The following is a 19,368-nucleotide window of genomic DNA, read 5'->3' on the forward strand; positions in this document are numbered from 1 at the left end:
GGTGCATAATGCAGAGTAGACTTGCTCGCTGACTGCGGCGGCGGCGGCCGAGAGATAACTACTAGGGGCACCGGCTAGACTAAGCTAGCCGACACTGATCGTTTGTCTCGCTCGCAGTCGCAGGTCGCAACATCGAGCCCGTCTCTTCAACATCGCTGTGAGACTGCGTGACTTTGGACTTATCGCCATTTCTTGGCAGTGGAATCTGTCGTTTGAGCATGGACGTTTGCATTCTCATAAATTTATTTCAGAGGGGTTTGGTCCATCCAAAGCAAGGTGGTAGTGATGACTTTATCAATTTTGAAAATTTAATGGCTCAGTCCTTAGGAGACTTATAGAGTAGGGTTGCGTACATGTTTACAACGACGAGTGTGCGTGTGTGGTGACTTCGTTAATCTCATGAATGTGCCGATTCAGTCTTTCGGAGATGCTCATAGACGTATAGTTGCGTACATGTGTTCATATGGACAAATATGCGTACACGTATGTGAACGTGTATGTCTGTATGATTCACGGAGTTATTTTAGATTTAACCGGCACTTTTTGTTTCAGTGGCAGCACTTTGTCAATTTCAAAGATTTACCAGCGTGCACGTAACCGTCGCAAGTTGGATAAGGTTGCGTACTTTGTGCACAAACACGTGTACGTAACCGTCTGCGACGCATTGTACTGCTGCAGTAATACTGTAGCAAGGCCTGTCTACGTAGTCCTAGTCGGCATGGGGTCTGAACTGGTCGTCCATGCATGCAAGAGCAAACCTCTCTTCTACTGGTGGCAGAGCCGTGCGCGCCTCGGCCAACCAAAATCCGCCCGAGCGAGTCCCATCGCGAAGACGCCCGGGAACGGGGCCACGCCCAGAGATTACGTGCCGCGTACGTGGCCCAGCGCGGGCGAGCGGCGCGGCTCGGGGGGACTGTCCCACAGCGCGCCGAGCGGGCGGGGCCAGGCCCAGCGGCAGCCACGCGGCGCAACCAGCCCAAACAGAAGGGCCTCGCGAGGTAGGGGAGGAGGAGGCCAAGAGCGGCGGCTGTGGCGGGGCGAGCGGCGGGCAATAAAGATCGCGACCCCGTCTCGGCTTCGATTCCGCCCTTCCCAGACCTGAGACCCCGCCCCGTCTTCTTCTCCCTAGCCTAGCTGCATCCCCCCACTGCCCCTCCTCGGAGTAAGGAAAGCCGCTCTGGCACCAGCTCCTCCTCCTGCCTCCCCTGCTCCGCCTTCCCGTCCCGGTACGTCGTGACCTCCTCGTCCTCGTTCGTTCCTCTTCGTTTGCCGAGGTTTTTGCCTTCTGCATGTCTATTTCCTCGACTCGCCGCCGCCGGCGAGATTGACTCGTCGGTTCTGCCGCATTGGGGGATTTTCCAGGTTGTGTTGTTGGCGGTGACGCTGACGCCTTGCCCGGCTAATCCCGACTGGGTGCGTTCAGTTTGAAATATCTCTCTCTTTTTTTCCCTCCTCTCTCCACGATGTGTTCAAAACACGCGAAATCTGGGAGGTTTTTTGGAAACAATCCAGTTGGTTGATGAATGCTCTTCCTTCCTTCGTTGCCAGGACGGCGCACACATGGTTTTCGTATTCAGGCGTGGCGTTCTATTTCTTGATGCAAATTATTACTATTATCGTACTCAACGAATCATTGCCGTGCCTAGGTTGAAGCCTGGAAAATGAGGAGAGGGAAGACGACAGAACAAGTTTGAATTTTGTCCGTGACATTTAGCTGTTTGATTGGGTGGTTTGCAGAACGAACGCATAAGTTAGGAGTAGGACCACTACTCTCCACTAGGCCGGCCGCTTTACATACAGGATTGGCAGGGTTCAAATTCAAAATGCGCGGTGTTGCTGCATCCTTGCAGACGCCGGATGCAATATTTTTAGGTATAGGTTCTGTTTTACCCTTGGAAGGACCATGCTCTATGTCCACCTCTGTGTTTGTAGTTCTGTACGTGGATCGTGGGGAGCTCTCTTCTTTTTCCGGGAACATGAGAGAGATTCGCTGGCAGACGGTATATTCTATGTTTATTCTATTCATAATTTCTGTTGAGCACGTTGCTCAGTAATTTGCGCTACTACCTTTGTTCCCTTTTTTAAAAGGTTGAACTGAAACGTTTGTCCATTCCCTCTGTCGAGTTAAAAGACAAATTAGTACTGTAATGCATTTCTCTAGGCGTTTAGAGTAGTAAAAAGTGTTCCCTCTGCAAAGGGTAGTAGTATATACTCCCTTCGTCCCAAATTACTATTCGTTTTGACTTTTACAGGTACATGACTTTTACTACGTATCCAGATATCTATATCTGGGTGGATCTAGAAAAATCAAAATTAAATTAATAGTAATTTGGGATGGAGGATGTACTTGACCAAATCAACGAAGCATCTGTTCACAATCCAACATTTTTTTCCTGCAATTTATCCTTCAGGTCTGGAGCAGAGATGGGTGTTTTTAGTGGAACACCTCCAAGCTGCCCCTCGTCCCGGCACTGCGCAGAATGGGCCCGAACCTACCTAAAGTACTGTTTGTGCAGCCAGAAGGACAGCGCTGCCCTTGCACTTGGGCTGATCAGTGTCATCAGCTGGGGCGTCGCTGAGGTGCCGCAGATAATAACAAATTACAGACAAAAGTCAACCGAGGGGCTCTCAGTTGCATTTCTAATGACCTGGATAGTTGGGTATGTATGCTGTTTCACATGTCTTCTGCTCCCTGGATGTGATTATTGTGCTTCATGATAATTGTTGTTGTACACCAATGTTATGCGCGATACCTTGTCTTACTTTCCTTGTTATTCTTCTATAATTGTACAGGGATATGTTTAACCTTATCGGCTGCTTCCTGGAACCTGCTACTGTAAGATCCATTACTTTTACTTTTTCTGAGCCATTTTCAACAATAACTAGACACATCGATATTGTACGACATTAACAATTTGGATCTGAAGTAAAGAATTATAGCTTTGCCTCTGATTGAGTACCTTCTTCTCACTAATAATAATGACATTATTTGGTACAGTGTAATGAGGTGTTGTTATTCATATATATGGAGATTATTCCGCTCATTTCTGCCAGCCTGCATTATTCCCTGAAGGCCTGAACCAGCGTTATTAAGTTTTGATATTACATTTGCAATTATCTGTGAACAAGCACACTGTAGCCATAAAGTAGGGACACTTTATTGACAATCTAGCCTGCAAAAGATAAGTTCCAAATAATATGTTGTGATCCCTGCAATATGTGGCATCTATTGCTCTGATGGTGCTTTGCCAATAAGTTGCTCTATTATGAATTTATACATTCAACCTTTTCCTGTTTGATGAGAGGAAATTTACCCATGAGATTACATAAGAGCTTCGTTTTTTGAAATATGTGTCAATTTTAATATTTTCATTTTATTTATGTTGCAGCTGCCGACCCAGTTTTACATGGCATTGGTAAGGCATAATACTAAGTTTCTAGACTTGCATTATTTTGATTCCTGCAGCCAAATGATTGAACTTAGCTTTTGCATTGCAGCTGTATACAATAACTACTGTGATCCTAACAGGACAGACGGTATACTATAGCCACATCTACCACCGTCTTAAAGCCAAGAAATCCAGGGCAACTAGCAAGGTAATGACTTAAAATTGTGTAGAGAATCATATCCTCGTCCACTTTAGATGGATCATTTGTTTCTTCATATATTAGGAAAATAATGCAACACTCTGTCACAATTGTTAATTGTAACACTGCAACCACATATGCCTTGTACTTCTGGATTCACTTATTCATAAATTCTCTGACCCCATAGCTTAGTAGCTTAGTTCTCTTCATATGCTGTCAGTTGTCTTGTTATTCTTGAAATGTGAAAATTCATTTGTTTTTAGGCCATATTCACTTGATATTGCCACAGGCCTTTAAATTCTACTGTCTACTAAATAAATTATCTCATCTTGTGGGGATGCTCATGATTTTCAGCCTCAGAAGCATCAGCGTGGGGATACTTCATTACGTGAAAAGCTTTTGGGCGCCAAGGATGGTGGGGCATCCGGAAACAACCACCAATCAGATGCTACAATTCCTATTCCAAGCTCACCTATTCCTGTTAATACGGAATTTACCGAACAATACCATGCTCCAAGCAGCCCCACCTCAGACTACTACTATGTGTAATATTCTTGAGCTACTAATGTTCTCCAATATTTTTTTCCTTTATGCAATTTTGTTCTCCATCTTTTTCAAACAGTATTATATGCATTATTTGCTTTCTTTACTTGTATCGTACTGCTAGGCTAATGGAGTATGCTTTTAAGTGGCCACTGTGCTATATGGTGCTATTTTTCCTATTGCTTGCCAACTTAAAAAAATGCTAACAGACACAAACTGGTCTGGAGTATTTAAGTTTTATAAGTTAATTTTACAGGTCAGCTAGATCTTTATCAAGGAGTCCAGTGCCAACTGCTGGTACATGGTTGGGCAATAGTCGCCTGTCATCAAGGACTCCTCCACAAACGAATGGACAAAGGGAACCTTTAATTGGTGAGGTCACTACAGCACAATCTGCACCACCTTCAAGAACGAAAAATGCCTTCTCAGTGGTAAGTTAATCTACAGCCAACTTTATGTTATGTCCTGAGGTTTGAGCTACAAACACATTTATCGATGTCATTTAGTTAAGAGTTTATCAATGTAATTCAGGTACCATGGATGGGTCTACTGTTGGGCACGTGTCTCTTGCACTTTTTAGTTGGGAACACACATAGGGAGGTGCCAAGTGGAACTGTCATACCAGTGGGAAGAAGGCTTTTACTGTTTACGGTGAGCTGATACTTACTCTCCAGTTTCAGACTTGTGGGCTGTGGCAGAATCTGATATCCAGAGAATTTTGCACCAAGTAATTTACCGATTTAAAAGTTCTGTAACTTAAATGATGATTAACACGACTACTATTTTTTTCATGCATTGCAGGATGTTCAAGGACATTCATCTCTCAGCCATGGCATTGGAAGCGAAATTGGAAGCTTTCTTGGTTGGGCAATGGCAATAATCTATATGGGTGGACGGCTGCCCCAGATCTTTTTAAATGTGAGTCACTACAAAATACTGAACATTTTTCTTATTATAACTTTCCTTATGGAGAATATATCTTCGGTACTACATTACCGGGGGATGGCTGGGCCACATAGTCGCTATAGTTCAGTGCTTTCGTGGGATGATGGGTGGAAGGTGGAAAGAGTGTGAGGATATCTTGGTCATTCATTCACCCATATTTCTACTGTACATCTTAAATTTCTGTTATAAATATATGTCTGTTCTAGTTAAAATTACGGGGGTCTCTGTGGGAATAATTGCACTATGTTCTGACCTTTGTTTACTACCCTGCAGATGCAAAGAGGCCACGTGGAGGCAAGTTTACTTCACCTCCATCAATATTCTCCAATTTGTTGCTACTGCAAGCGATACCTCCATTTTTTCTTATGCTGTTTGTAATTTTGCACTTCTAATATATAAATAATAAACATTTTCTTCTAATATTGGTTTTGCTAGCACTTTGTACATCCTAGAGACAATAAAAAAGGTGTACAAATTCATCCATATAAAGTTAGGTAAAAAGGTGACCAGCAAAAGAAAGTTAAGCCGTACCACAAAGTAGATATCTTTAGCTCCAAGCCTTTTTGATATTTGGAGATGGTAATTTATCTACTATTTCCTTATACAGAAGATTATATGTTTGTAACGAAAATGCAAAGAACCATTGGTTTAATTACCTACTCCCTCCGTCCCAAATTATACGTCGTTTTGGCTTTTCTAAGTTCATAGATATTATTATGCATCTAGTCATCTAGATATAGTGTATGTCTAGGTGCATAATAATATCTATGAACCTAAAAAAGTCAAAACGACTTATAATTTGGAACGGAGGAAGTAGTTGTTGATAACTAATTTAATGCTAGCCAGATGATAACTCTCTTGGTGCTGCTTAAATGTACCTACTTGCACAATTGCTATATGGATCCGGATGATAACCCTCTTGCGCAACATTTTGCTGCTGCTTAAACATACCTACTCGTACAATTACTATTCAAATTCAAGAGCCAAATTTTGAACATTTTATTTCTTTAAGAATATGAAGTTATATAAATCTATCCAACTGTCACCTGCTATGCTTGGTCAGTTGGTATGTTTTTTTGTCCTATGATGGTTAACTAATTTAGCTTGTAACTTTGTTCAGGGGCTCAATCCATTAATGTTTACCTTTGCTATAGTAGGGAATTCGACATATGTAGGAAGGTAACTCATGATTCATGAACCCAAATTTCAAAGATTAATCCTTTTTTTAATAGTATCCGACTGATCTACATGGTGGAATATAATATTCTCAGTTGCACTTGTCATGTAACACATTCAAGTAATTTTGTTGGACATTAACTTACTGTCATAAACAGTCCACGAAAGTTATTACTGCCCTTTCGAAGTTCAGTGTAAAGAAAATGAGAATCTATTCTCTTCTGTTCTGATCTTGAAACTTACTGACATGTTTTTGCTGTCCTGACGTTCCTTCTTTTGCGTTGCAGTATACTTGTAAATAGCCTGGAATGGTCAAAACTTAGACCAAATCTGCCTTGGCTTGTAGATGCTGGAGGATGCGTCATCTTGGATTCTTTTGTATCCTTTTCACCTGTTCTACTCTGAGCATCAAGCTGTTTCTAGCTACCTTTTAATCTTAGTGTGAGTAAAAATATAAAACAACGCTTGAGAGTGAAGGATGTGGCTTACAGAAAATGACTGGCCCTTTGCGAAGTAATAGACTGCCATTTTTTCATATCTATCCTTGTTTAAGAAAAAGGACGTCACGCGAACAAATCTATATTCTGCACTAAATATTTGAACTGTACTACTGAGGAAGAACCCCTTAACCGTACTTGACAGATTATTCTTCAGTTCCTTTATTTTCATTACCGGAAACAAAGTGAGCCTTCAGATGAGCATGACAATGCAGATAAAGCTTAATCAACAGCAAGATAAATTCCTTTCCTTCTTCAGAGCAAAAGGTAGATTATATGTTGGTATGAATATTTGATATGCTACAGTTCTTGTTTGATGGAGCCTTTATGCATCTGCTGTTTTCTGCTGCTTGTATTTTTCGTCACGGTGCATATAAGATCAAATAAAACTTGTTAAACAGGATAAAAAGACTCAGGATCGAATAGATGTCTGCAGTCCATTAAACAGGTTATTTAGGGATTCTGATAAGACTGCGTACTTGAATTCAAAAGGCTAACCTGAAAACTAGCGCAGTCATCTTCGAGTGCCCAACTTCTATCTGGAGATAGAACATGCGTATTCAGCAACTTATAACATTGCATTTCTGCATTTTTTTTGAAACATATTTCTGCATTTTTCAGACTTGAATGCACCTGCCAGTGGCCCAGCATTTCCGGGATGCGCTAGCGTTCATTTGTTACACGGAAGAACTCAAAAGGCATTTTCTGGGGTATTGTTTCAGAAGTTGGTGCGTGGAGGGTGACTCTGAGCGAGCATCACGTGGAAATGCTTCTGGCAATTCTTCTGCTTTGTAGTACTTACTATATCAGAAATTCAGAATGTCTCGTTGCATGTAGTACGCCAGTACAGAATGTCGACTGGCTTTCTTTCGTTTTGTAGCTTCTACTTTTCCCTGTAAACTTGCAGTTGCAGAGTATGTGTATTCGAGACGGTATCATCGGATAACAATGTGTTGATTCTTATCAAGAAAGTTTTTTTATCAGCCTGCTTGGCTCTTGGATGTGATTGGTTTTGGGATGAGGTGGGTTGGGTGGAAGCTGACCCACTTTTGTGGGTTGGAGCAGACCCATCTCGTGTTTGGATAAAAGTAGGTTGAAGTCGACCCATCTCGTGTTTGGATGAAAGGGGTGAAGAAGGATGGGTTGGACCAGTCCTGGTTGATGAGGTTGAGAGGGTTAGGATGAATGTCCTTTTAACACCGTTAGTTATGGGCTCCACCTATCAGCTGCGAGGCCCACCTGTCATCCTCTTTTTCTTTCTTTCCTCCTTCCCCTCTTCTACCTGTGCGCCCCCCCTCTTGCTGGCTCCTCCCGCGCGCCGCCTCTCTCCCAGGCACTGCTGGCCGCTTCCTCCCGCCATGCGGCGCTCCTCCCCGACCCCGCGACGCACCATCCCACGGCGCTTCTCCCCGCCCGGCAGCACACCTCCCCGCCCCAGCCCGGCGGTGCACCTCCCCGCCCTGCGCACCTCCCCACCCCGGCTCCTCCCGGCCTGGCGGTGCACCTCCCCGCCCCAACTCCTCCCGGCCTGGCGGCACTCCTCCTCGGCCGGCGGCACACCTCCACGACCCTGCGGTGAGCGCGCCAGCGCCTCCTCCCGCGCGCAGGCGAGACGGCGTGTCACGCCGTTTCATTGGGTCAGAGCGGTCCCTCGTTTCGCTGGGATGACATAAACCCGAATATGAAAGGAATATATCCATGAAGGTTGGCTCCAACCCACACTCATTTGCAATCAAACATGGGTCGAAGTGGGTCGGCTCTAACCCAACTCACTTCGACCCCAGAACTAAACACATGCCTTGAGTCTGATTCCGTATAGAGGTTCCTCGTGAGTCGTGACATCATCAACTACTTCTCTTTTCCCTAAAACACAGCATCGACTCTTTTCTTTTCCCTGGAAGCTGAAATGAAACACAGACTCCCATGATATTTAACTATTTGCTAGATGTCTATTTGCTATTCTTACGTATATTTAACTATTTGCTCTTCTTAAGATGTCTATTTGCTAGTCTGTAACTTACAGACGTCACTCTTTTAGTTGCCATCTCGCAGGATCGAAGCAACATTTTTACCAATTTTTTGCAGATGTGGCGTGCCAATTTACTGTGCGAGCGTGGATCAGGGAAGCGAAATGTCCGAGCTTCCCTCACCTTATCCCTTCCCTTGGCGGCCTGGTGGACGACACGGAAGCAGGTGTTGGCGGTGGTTCAAACGTATTGCTCCCCGAGGGGGGCGGCGGTGGGGGCGCGGAGGCAGGCGAGGAGTGCCTGCAGCATCCTCATGAGCACGGCCTCCTCGGCGGCGAGCTCGGCCCCAGCCTCGAGGGACATGACCTCGTGGAGGTGACGGCGATGTCGACGTCATTGGAGCAAACGATGTCGAGGAAGGGCCACAGCACAACAGGCGGGGAGGAGGCGGCGGGGGAGAAGGTAAGGCAGCAGAGCGCGTGGAGGGAGGCGACGAGCGGGTGCTCGACGGCGTCGTTGTCGGCCGCCGTGGCGTGCGGGTGGCGGAGGCCCGGCGCATGACGGCGAGCACAACGCTGGCCTCAGCGAAGATCGCGTAGCCGAGCGCCGCCTGGCTCGGCTTTGGGCCGCTGCCGCCATTGGTGGCCCCCGGAGCCGCGCGCGTGGTGGGGCTCCTCGGCGATGGAGTCAATGCCGCCGGCGCCAAGCATCCTAGACGACGTGTGAGCGAAGCGGATATCCACCGTCGTCCCGACCGCGCGGTGTCACCGCCGCCTTGCCCTCGCCGCCCCCGTGCCCACCGCCACCGCCGGGCCATCCTGCTACCCAAAGATTTCTTCTAAGGCCGCCGGATTCTGGTGAACCCCCAAACACAACTCCAAAACGGAATCCCAAACACTAACCTCGTCGGAGCCGTTGCCGGGGTCGGGGAAGACGAGCTCCCCCACTGTGTCTGCTGTTGCACGTGCTCTCTGTTGTAGCAGCCTAGGATTCGGGTGTGACGAACTTCTCCAACAGTGTTGTTGACGCTTTTTTTCCGACACACGAACGTGCGGCGCACAGAGGTGCTCTTTGCAGCACCTCTCCATGGGTTGGTCAGACCGTTTAGGGTGACCGGTCAGACCGGTTTCGCCGGTGATGCCCGACGATGGAAACCAAAGAACGCTCGCCCGGGAGGGACCCCGTTAGGGCAGGCGCACCTTGGGTTGTTCTAGGATCGGCAGTCCACCTAGAACGTCCTCAGACGCCGTAGAGATGAATGAAGAACAGCAAGATGGGGTTGGAAAAGCTAGGGCAAAGAGGAAAAAGTAAAAGATGCAAAAATAGTAGATTGATATATTTTTGTCAATTGAATCTAACTCAATCGGCCGTGGCCCTTTGTATTTATAGGAAGGGGAGGTCTTACCCCTGATGGAGTCGAAACCCTAACAAATTTCGTGCTAAAATATAACTCTAACTTGGTTTACTCAGCCTAAAACCGGTTTGACCGGATTGGAAAACCGGTCTGACCTGTCCGCCCGGGGTGTAGAGTTTCCCAAGGCCATAACTCTCTCGTCCGAACTTCAAATCGGATGTTCCATATATGTATTTTGATCATCTCGACGAGAGCTACGCAATGGTGAATTCCAATTCACCTTTTGACCAAACCGGTCTGACCGGTTTGGGAGACCGGTCTGACCGATTTTTCCACACCTGCCACTTTTGGGTGCCAACAACTGTTATTGGTGCAACACTCCACTCCAAAAAATACAGCTCCACTCCACCAACTTCATCCTTTTACTGCTTCGCTCCAGCAACTACGCAAAAACATGAAGTTGTTGTACGTGTTTGGCTGGTTGCAGTGCTCCAGCTCCAGAAATCTGAGAACTTGTTGTGAATAGTCTATTTTTACTCTTTTGTGAATGGTTCCACATGTCAGTCTCTCCTCTTTCCCCCTCTTCCCTTCCTCTACTTGCGCTTGCCTTGCGGACGATGATGAACTGGGCCAGGACGAAGACATACAACATCTCAGGCTACAAGCTGGGCGAGCTGGGCGCGTCGTCCTAGCTCGAGTTCCCGGCCACCGAGCTCGCCGCTAACGTTGGCGGCAGCGGCGACAAGATCCGGGTGTATGGGAAGCTGCAGCTGCACAAGGGGATGAAGGCGTGAACCAGGTGTGGTAGGTGGGGTCCTCCGTCATCGGCAGGGCACCCGAAATGCATGCGTTCGGGCCCGACAACCTCTCCGCCAAGGCCAAGCTCGTCCTCGCCGACAGCAAGGCCGTCACTGCGGGCTCTCCTTCCCTCTCGCCCGTCCCCGCGCCTGAGGCTGGCGGCCCGTCTGCATCCAAGCCACCAAGGGCGCCATCTTCTGCCACGCTGAGGCCGCCCTTGACTGCGCCTAATGGCCCCGCGCGAGCTGTCTCTTAGCGGCATGGGCGAAGGCCAAATTCGAGTCGTGAGGAGGAGTTGAGGAAGGAATCACCGGATTAGGTGGAGGAGGGTCGCTATCGCCTTCCATTTCGCTAGGGACACGGCCGGCGGCGGCCTAGGGGACCAGCGCTGCAGCTAGGTTTCGCGAGAGGAGGGGCAATGGGATGAGGGAGGCGACGGGACGAGGGGGGTGACAGGAGTTTTTTCTTTTCTCAATCGAATCGATATCTGTGTAATGAGCGGTAATGATGAGGAAATACCCACCAACTCCATGAGTAGATCTGAAATTGGAGTTTTTGGAGCACCCCTTGAGGTACTCCACCAAAAACGTGGATCTGACCCTAGCTCCACGTTTTTTCTGGAGCTAGAGTTGGTGGAGCTAGATGTGTTTGGCTGCGAGAGTTTTTTGAAGTTGGTGGAGTGGAGCTAATTTTCGTGGAGTGTAGTACTGTCAAACGCCCACTAATATCCCTCGAATCTTTGTTCTCTCAACGTCCTTTTTCAGGAATGTGAAAGTGGGCCTGGGCAGATCAACAGCCAAGTTGAAGAACTTTTGCATCCGCAGTGGGCCGAGCCCAAAAATAACCTTCCTTTTCTTCCAAAAGGAAGCCCATATCATTCTGATCCAGCCCACCAAGCATTTTGTTCGCGTGAGCACCTCCCATCTTCTCGCAGTTGAGTTGAGACGTCAAGAGAGAGAGAGGGGAAAAAGGATTCCATGGCGTCGGCGCTGGCGAGGAGGGCGAGGGGCTCCGCGGCGGCGGCAGCGGCGCTGTGGGGCGCGGCAAGGGGATTCGCTTCGGTGGGGTCCGACATCGTCTCAGCGGCGCCCGGCGTGTCGCTGCAGAAGGCGCGGTCCTGGGACGAGGGCGTCGCCACCAAGTTCTCCACCACGCCTCTCAAGGACATCTTCTACGTACGCGACGCCGCCTCCCCCAACCGCTCCAGTCTCTCCTTCTGCTCCCTACAGCAGCGCCTTCCATCGTTTAATCGTGTGCTGATCCGGAGCCCTTGGCGTGTCTTCCTTGTGTTTGCAGGGGAAGAAGGTGGTCATCTTCGGCTTGCCTGTGAGTTATCCACTCCCACTTCTTTGCTTCTGCTGTTGTTCGTGTATATTTATTTATATGCTTGGTCATCTTAGGATTTCTAGATAAGCCTTGGTTTACATTGCTGCGGAATTGTTGCGTTAGGTGTGGTAGTGCTGAACTTGCAATTGGGGTTTAGGGATTCAGTAGTCGAATAAATTATGGGGTTTTTATTGGTAGGATGTTAATTGGGGAATTGACGTAGGAATTGTCAAGTTAGGTCGTCTCAGTGGCCAATGTGGAATCTGAAATGACTCTTCTACTATCTCTTTTTGGGCTTTGGAGCTTGTTGAAGACTACATCAGATTGTGTTTCTACAAGATGGGAATGCTTATCTCTGATTCCTAGTATAAAATGTTACATTTCTTAGCTGGAGTAGAGCCCATCAGGAGATTTTAATGGTCTAAACTGTGAAGTTCTATGTGATTCTCTGGTTTTGTGCAGACTCATACTTGGACCTGGTATGATGCTTTGAATAAAGCAAGGGAAACTTTTTGTCTAAAAATATTTCATTTCATTCCTCTCATCTGATAGGGCCTTAAGGTGCAGATAGGAGTACTATAGGATAATCTAAAAGAGCATGGCACACTGGTACAGAATATATGTTTCATTTTCTATTGCCATTAGAATTCATGGTGAAATATGTCATCCTGCTCTCAGATCTTCTAGGCATTAGTATTTTCAAATTTCCACTTTTATACTGTTGATCTTCTTTAGTAATCCTTGACTCAATCCATTAGGATTTTCAAATTTCCACCTGTATATTGTTTTTTGCCTTCTCCATCTTTTATATTCTGAAGGAGGCATAACCCTCTTACTTCGAATGATTTACTGAATATATGGGCAACTATCTTTTCAATTTATTTCAGGGTGCATATACTGGAGTTTGTTCACAAGCACATGTTCCTAGTTACAAGAACAACATTGATAAGTTGAAAGCAAAAGGGATTGACTCTGTTATCTGTGTAGCTGTGAATGATCCGTACGTCCTAAATGGATGGGCAGAAAAGCTACAGGCTAATGATGCAGTAAGTAACCACCCTTTAGTTTTCATTATTTATGTGATTACCATTTGAGCTGAAAATGAAAAATCAAATGTGGGTATGAAATGAATGTATTCAAGCACTGCGCTAGCGCTATTGTCAATGAGATATAACTATCTGCTTTATGCTGTTAAGCGTTTGTAACTTTGTACCTATTTGATGTTCACCAAGACAAATGTGCCACCGTCATTGTTTTCCCCTCCCATCTACCTCACTAGTGTGTTAACCATTGATAATTGTTCTGCATGAAAACAAGGTGTGATATTTTCCTGGTTCTCCTGCCTGATATACCAATTCCACGCCCAACTTGTCTAGGTTATACATGAATGTGGTGCTTCTTCAAGTTTCATGTCATATGTCTGAATGAATTCAATTTTCAATTTAGGAACTTAAGAGCTTTGCATATTCAAATTTGCAATGTTGTGTGTTGTGCAGCTTATAGTTATTTATATTAACTTTTTTGAGATAATGTGCATACTTATATTTCACCTATTTGCATCAGATTGAGTTCTATGGTGACTTTGATGGGAGTTTCCACAAAAGCTTGGATTTGGAGATAGACCTATCTGCTGCTTTGCTCGGCCGCCGATCTCACAGGTTAGTGGCGTCAACTCTATTGTTCTTAAAGTTCTACATTTATACTGTATTACAGTTGGACAAAGGCGTGATATAGTTTAGTTTGAGTAACTTTTCACCTTGCCTGATAGTTAAATTGCCCTAATCATCTGACAACATTTGACTTAATTGAGTTGGATTTCTCTTAGGACCGTTTGCAAATTATTTCCTAGCAACTCCCATGTCAGCCGCAAAACTTGCTGTAGCTGCACACAAAGTGTTACTATCCACCATCTGCTGAAATGTCGCTTTCATTTAAGTAGGTTGAAAATACCATAGAAGTCTTCCTGTGGTGTGACACGGCAACAACCATTTTAATAGTACCTATCTTTTTTTTAGTTCCCATTATACAAGGAGTATGAAATATGGTTTAATTCTAATGCTCATGTCATGAGTAACGACAATACCGCTTGATGCTTGATGACTTATTTCTAGTTCTTTTTTCGACCTTGTGTTTGAAATATTGATGATATTTTCAGATGGTCGGCTTTCGTTGACAATGGCAAGATCAAGTCTTTCAATGTTGAGGAAGCACCATCTGATTTCAAGGTTTCTAGTGCCGAAGTGATCCTTGACCAGATCTGAGCTTACCAATGGACCTGATATTTACAAGTGATCTTCCGTTTGCTCATGAAGCACACTTGCCGTGCTGCAACGAATAAATGAAATCTCCTTTTACCCTTGTAAAGATGTTAGATGCGTTACTTCCATACTATGGTATAAGGAGTGTTATGAGATTATTTTTATGAAGTTAATCAATCAACGGTCATTTACAATATTGCTGTCCGAGGTAAAATTGAGCAGTCTACGTGTTTGACTATAATTAACTGGAGAGTGAAGGACCCGAGTATTTGATGCTCAAGTGAAAAGGCTGCCGCGAACATGATGTTTCCATGTTTCTCAGGCGTCTTCCGCTTCATCTGATAGGCAAGGACTCATATTTCAAATTCGGCGTCTCGCCACGATGCAGTTCAATTTCCGTGCGATTTCTCACCGTTACAAACATTAGATGCTCGTTCAGACGTTCACATCTTCGCTTAGAAAAAAAAAAAAGTAGAAACATCAGATGCTCAAGTGGAATGTCGGCATTGCTGATTGCTGCGCTGCCTCGGCCGTCAACAGGATTATTGTGGAATGCTCTTTAAAATAACTATCCCCCATCTGGTGAGTCGCTTGAATTTCAGTAGGCCTGGAGTATTATTAGAATCAGAGCCTGGCAATAACATAATTTTTTGTGTCTTTTAGGGCTTGTTTGGCAACCAGTATTAAAGTTTAACACCCGTCACATCGGATGTTTGGATACTAATTAGGAGTATTAAACATAGGTTAATTACAAAACTAATTGCACAGATGGAGTGTAATTCGCGAGACGAATCTATTAAGCCTAATTAGTCCATGATTTGATAATGTGGTGCTACAGTAACCATTTACTAATGATTGATTAATTAGGCTTAATAGATTCGTCTCGCGAATTAGCACAGAGTTCTGCAATTAGTTTTATAATTAGCTCATGTTTAGTTCTCTTAATTAGCATCCGAACATCCGATGTGACACTGTTAAAGTTTAACACCTCGTATCCAAACACCCCCTTAGTTGTTACTTCTTCCTACCCAACAAATATGAAATATGCATGTAATTATGCTGTCTATAAGTTCTGGCGACGTAATTTGGATCGTTGGTAGCTGATGAGGATTTCATTTTCCATGTATGGTGTTCGAAACCGGTCCATTTCTAGATGTGGTCGTCCTTTTTGTTGACGATGGTAAGATCAATGCTGAGGAAGCTAGGGCTCAAGTCTTTCGGCGCGGAGGCGATCTTCATCAAATCTGAACTTATGGATGTACTTGGGGGAAATTTACCTCTGTAAGTATGTTAGATATGCTATTTCCAGAATCCATACTATGAAATCCATGGTGTTATGGGTATTTCTTTTACTATATACCTATTGAGTGAGACATCGATATTTGAGTTGCTTTGAATTCGTACAAGTCAAACCAGTATAGTGGATTAGGTGGGGTTGATCATTGAGCGAGACATCGATATTTGAGTTGCTTTGAATTCGTACAACACAATGACTGTCTTGTATCCTTTCTGCTTCATCATCTAATATAGGCACGAACTCTATTCACTCTCCATCACAAAACTAGGAATTTTCGCACGATGCCACCAAATTTCTCGTGAGAATTGTCATCGCTGTCGACAATTCCTGCTGTCCAAGTTTTGGTGGGGCTGTTCATGCGGTCATCACTTAGTCCATCGGCTGCACTTTCCTACAGGAAGCCCGGCGAGTTCAGTGTCGTCACTGCTGACTCTTACGCATGTTGTAAAAGCTCACGGGCATGGCTGTTGGGGTGCAAAACTGAAAGGTATATCATCTGCCGGAGCAGCCGCCGCCGCCGGCCATAGCCCAGGGAAGGGAAGCCCGTTTGGAAGAATGGCCAAAAAGCCTATCCAATACGTCGTGGTCAGTACTATGCAATTTTTGAACATGTTTGATGTTTAAATTTCGAAATGTGTCACGGATACTTGAAGAGGAGAGGGACAGAGCACAGAAGCATTGTGCATTGATGCTTTGCCTTCGCATGAGGCGTGACGCTGTCGCCGGTGTGGTCGTCGCAGGTGGACGCCTTCACGGCGGAGCCGTTCAAGGGCAACCCGGCGTCGGTGTGCGTCCTCGACGACGCCGAGCGGGCCGCCGACGCGCGGTGGATGCAGGCCGTCGCCACCGAGTTCAACCTGTCCCAGACCGCCTTCCTCCTCCGGGATTCCAGCTCCGCCGCCGCCGCCGCCCCGCGGTTCGGGCTCCGATGGTTCACCCCCAACACCGAGGTCCGCCGCATCCATCTCTCCCTCCCTCCTCCGCGAATTGAACCTTGACGTGGATCCGTTTTGATTCAGGTCGCGCTCTGCGGGCACGCAACGCTGGCCTCCGCCCACTACCTCTTCACCTCCGTCCTCGCGGAGCACGAGGCGCTCATCGAGTTCGCCACCAAGTCGGGGATCCTCACCGCCAAGAAGGTCCCGGCGCCGGCGAGCGCGGGCGTCTCGGGTGAGGGGAAGCTGTTCATCGAGCTGGATCTGCCCGCGATTGATTTCGTGGAGTGCGATGAAGCCGAGCTGCCGTCCCTCCCCGAGACCCTGAACGGAGTTCCCGTCGTCAGCGTTCATAAATCGACGACCGTCAGCGACTTCATTGTAATCCCTCGTATTCCTTATTCCAGTTTATTGCTTGAATTTCTAGATTTCAATGATTTCCAGGTAATGAAATTCCTCGTTAGATATTACTATATTAGAATTTTGAATGGTAGTACAATGGTATGCATTATAGTGCTGCCACGATCATTTTGCACAAATAGTTGCTTAATAGTGTCTTTATGTTACTAATAATCTATCTACACGTTTTGAGGAAATGTATCAATTTATAATGATGTTAAAATTAAGGATAGGATGCACAAACTTTAAATTAATATAAGAACAAAAACTTATAGAAATGAGAGTGGGATGGGGAAGTTTGACTTGTTTAGGTAGAGCACACTAAGAAAATGATTGATTTGGCTTTCAGGTGGAACTTTCCTCAGGAAAAGAGGTTGCCGATATCATTCCTAACATCCATGAAATCAAAAGGTGCTCCGGCAGAGGAGTTATTTTTACAGGGCCAGCACCTGATGAATCTGGTTATGACTTTTTCACACGTTTCTTCTGCCCAAAATTCAACATAGATGAGGTGATGCCATAATCTTTCTCTGAAACTGTATGTTAAGAGATTGAAGGTGCTTAACTTACAATAGACTGTTCAGTATTTTGATGTCAAATTTGTATATGAGATAGCTTCATGACTGCTTCTCAAGACTCTATGCATGTTTCATTCTGTTTTCAGGAAAGCATCCTGTTACATTTTCAACCTCTATATAATGGATACTGCAGAGCAATTGTTTCAAACATATTCCATCCACAGGCATTTACTCCCTCCGTTCCAGATTGTAGGTCGTTTTGGCTTTTTTTGGTGCATAATTTTTGCTATACACTTAGATATAGTGTATGTCTAGATGCATAATAATATCTATGAACCTAGAAAAGCCAAAACGACCTACAATTTGGAACGGAGGAAGTATCATGTTTCAAACATAACAAGCATCCATAGTTCTGGACTTCTGGTTTAAGTATTTACCTCACTGATTCAGTGAAGATTGAGATTGCCTTGTGACGGGACTGGAGTATCTTATGTCATGTTGGACGTGTTGAAAATTAGAAAGGAAAAGAACATCAGTATTTGTACTACTTTCTGAAAATGGACATCAATAGCATTATTTTATCCTGGAAGGGAACTTCACTACTAAGATTGTCAATGTTCAAGAAATTGGTTTTCATAAAATTTTCACCAAACATATAAAACTCAGCACACTCAGGGATCTATTTTTCTATTAAGACTGCCGATGCCTTGCTATTACTGCCATATGGGGATCTTGGTCATTCAGGAATTCTGATTTGGCTTATGTGTTTATGGTAGCTTTGCAAATTTCCTCCATAGTAACCCTTAATCACTATTTTTTGGCAGGATCCTGTTTGTGGTAGTGCACACTGTGTTTTAGCACCCTACTGGGCTCGCAAGCTGGGGAAACAAAAGCTGACGGCGTTTCAAGTATGTCCTCGCAAAAGTGCTCTAATATTTTCTCAACCAACCATCACATTGGTCTTGTTAACTTACGGATTTATTGATATATTATCAGGTATCTCCACGGAGCGGGACATTATACCTGGAGTTGGAAGCTGCAGCAAGGAGAGTGCGGATTCAGGGAGAGGCTGTCACTGTGATGACTGGTACCCTCCTAACCTAGTGGCTCACTCCCCATGTATGCTCCAAAATCTGAAGGGCAAGGGAACCTGTAGGCAATTCCAATTGCTGGGACATATATACGGGCTTGTTCAACCGTATTAGCTTATGGAATCAAAGTTCCTGAACTTTCTATGGAGCTTTAAATAAAGTTGCAGTTTGTAAAATCGTACCGACATAAAAGTACCAGCTCCCTTTGGGTTATCATTTCTCAATGTAACATAGCTGGGAGTTGTGAAGTACAGTACATACGACCTTTGTTCAAGTTTCCTGTCATGTTTGGAAACGCGAATGAAACAGAATATTCAGATCCTGCGGTTTAACACCATAACTATGTACTCCCTGAAACAAGAGAGAATTTGAACCACCCCTTTCCATTGCTTTTTAGCTTGCCTTAAGGTCGAAGTGCCAGATAATCTGATTTTGGTTGCTCGTAAGTCCATTGTTGATAGAGCAGAGAGCACGCTGCCATCGGTAGAGCTTGGTTTCGTGGAACAACGGCCAAAAAACCCGTTAGGCACTGTGGTTCCTGAGTAAACAATACTACTCCCTTTATGCCAAATCGTAGATTATTTTAGTTTTGTTCTAAACTAAGCATATCTAACTTTGACCAAATTTATTAAAAAATATCTTAGCATTTACAATATCAAATAAATGCACTGACAGG

At 45.1% G+C, this 19,368-nt stretch overlaps 3 protein-coding genes and 1 long non-coding RNA gene across 4 annotated transcripts; 3 read left to right on the forward strand and 1 right to left on the reverse strand.

The window, feature by feature from the left end:
* Positions 1-832: 832 nt before the first annotated feature.
* LOC101766244 lies at positions 833-7,732 on the forward strand. Its single transcript, XM_004967688.2, has 14 exons — positions 833-1,226; positions 2,412-2,660; positions 2,794-2,836; positions 3,390-3,416; positions 3,499-3,597; positions 3,943-4,133; positions 4,388-4,562; positions 4,663-4,782; positions 4,933-5,049; positions 5,350-5,370; positions 6,197-6,255; positions 6,540-6,630; positions 6,895-7,016; positions 7,371-7,732. The coding sequence occupies exons 2-13, from the start codon at positions 2,425-2,427 to the stop codon at positions 6,973-6,975; spliced, it is 1,260 nt and encodes a 419-aa protein (XP_004967745.1). The 5' UTR covers positions 833-1,226; positions 2,412-2,424; the 3' UTR covers positions 6,976-7,016; positions 7,371-7,732.
* A 695-nt stretch (positions 7,733-8,427) lies between these two features.
* On the reverse strand, positions 8,428-9,979 carry LOC111257297. Its single transcript, XR_002677720.1, has 2 exons — positions 9,619-9,979; positions 8,428-9,534 (listed from the first exon to the last, which is right to left on the reverse strand). It is a non-coding gene; the product is annotated as an uncharacterized LOC111257297 (long non-coding RNA).
* A 1,809-nt stretch (positions 9,980-11,788) lies between these two features.
* LOC101766649 (peroxiredoxin-2F, mitochondrial) lies at positions 11,789-14,656 on the forward strand. Its single transcript, XM_004967689.3, has 5 exons — positions 11,789-12,043; positions 12,165-12,194; positions 13,082-13,240; positions 13,758-13,852; positions 14,350-14,656. The coding sequence occupies exons 1-5, from the start codon at positions 11,846-11,848 to the stop codon at positions 14,453-14,455; spliced, it is 588 nt and encodes a 195-aa protein (XP_004967746.1). The 5' UTR covers positions 11,789-11,845; the 3' UTR covers positions 14,456-14,656.
* Positions 14,657-16,010: 1,354 nt separating this feature from the next.
* Positions 16,011-19,068, forward strand: LOC101768427 (uncharacterized isomerase BH0283). Its single transcript, XM_012845844.3, has 6 exons — positions 16,011-16,334; positions 16,490-16,699; positions 16,769-17,065; positions 17,433-17,594; positions 18,426-18,509; positions 18,598-19,068. Exons 1-6 carry the CDS (start codon positions 16,305-16,307, stop codon positions 18,703-18,705), a joined length of 891 nt encoding a protein of 296 aa, XP_012701298.1. The 5' UTR covers positions 16,011-16,304; the 3' UTR covers positions 18,706-19,068.
* Positions 19,069-19,368: the final 300 nt, after the last annotated feature.

Source organism: Setaria italica, chromosome V (genome assembly GCF_000263155.2).
Source record: "Setaria italica strain Yugu1 chromosome V, Setaria_italica_v2.0, whole genome shotgun sequence".
Lineage (NCBI taxonomy): Eukaryota > Viridiplantae > Streptophyta > Magnoliopsida > Poales > Poaceae > Setaria > Setaria italica.

Excerpts from the sequence above, each read along its gene's own strand:
- LOC101766244 (XM_004967688.2), top strand. The coding sequence starts at position 2,425 with ATGGGTGTTTTTAGTGGAACACCTCCAAGCTGCCCCTCGTCCCGGCAC. Across the intron at positions 3,598-3,942 it reads AATCCAGGGCAACTAGCAAG|CCTCAGAAGCATCAGCGTGG; the intron begins GTAATGACTTAA and ends CATGATTTTCAG. Across the intron at positions 4,563-4,662 it reads CGAAAAATGCCTTCTCAGTG|GTACCATGGATGGGTCTACT; the intron begins GTAAGTTAATCT and ends AATGTAATTCAG.
- LOC101766649 (XM_004967689.3), top strand. The coding sequence starts at position 11,846 with ATGGCGTCGGCGCTGGCGAGGAGGGCGAGGGGCTCCGCGGCGGCGGCA. Across the intron at positions 12,044-12,164 it reads CTCTCAAGGACATCTTCTAC|GGGAAGAAGGTGGTCATCTT; the intron begins GTACGCGACGCC and ends TTGTGTTTGCAG. Across the intron at positions 12,195-13,081 it reads TGGTCATCTTCGGCTTGCCT|GGTGCATATACTGGAGTTTG; the intron begins GTGAGTTATCCA and ends AATTTATTTCAG.
- LOC101768427 (XM_012845844.3), top strand. The coding sequence starts at position 16,305 with ATGGCCAAAAAGCCTATCCAATACGTCGTG. Across the intron at positions 16,335-16,489 it reads AGCCTATCCAATACGTCGTG|GTGGACGCCTTCACGGCGGA; the intron begins GTCAGTACTATG and ends TGGTCGTCGCAG. Across the intron at positions 16,700-16,768 it reads GGTTCACCCCCAACACCGAG|GTCGCGCTCTGCGGGCACGC; the intron begins GTCCGCCGCATC and ends GTTTTGATTCAG.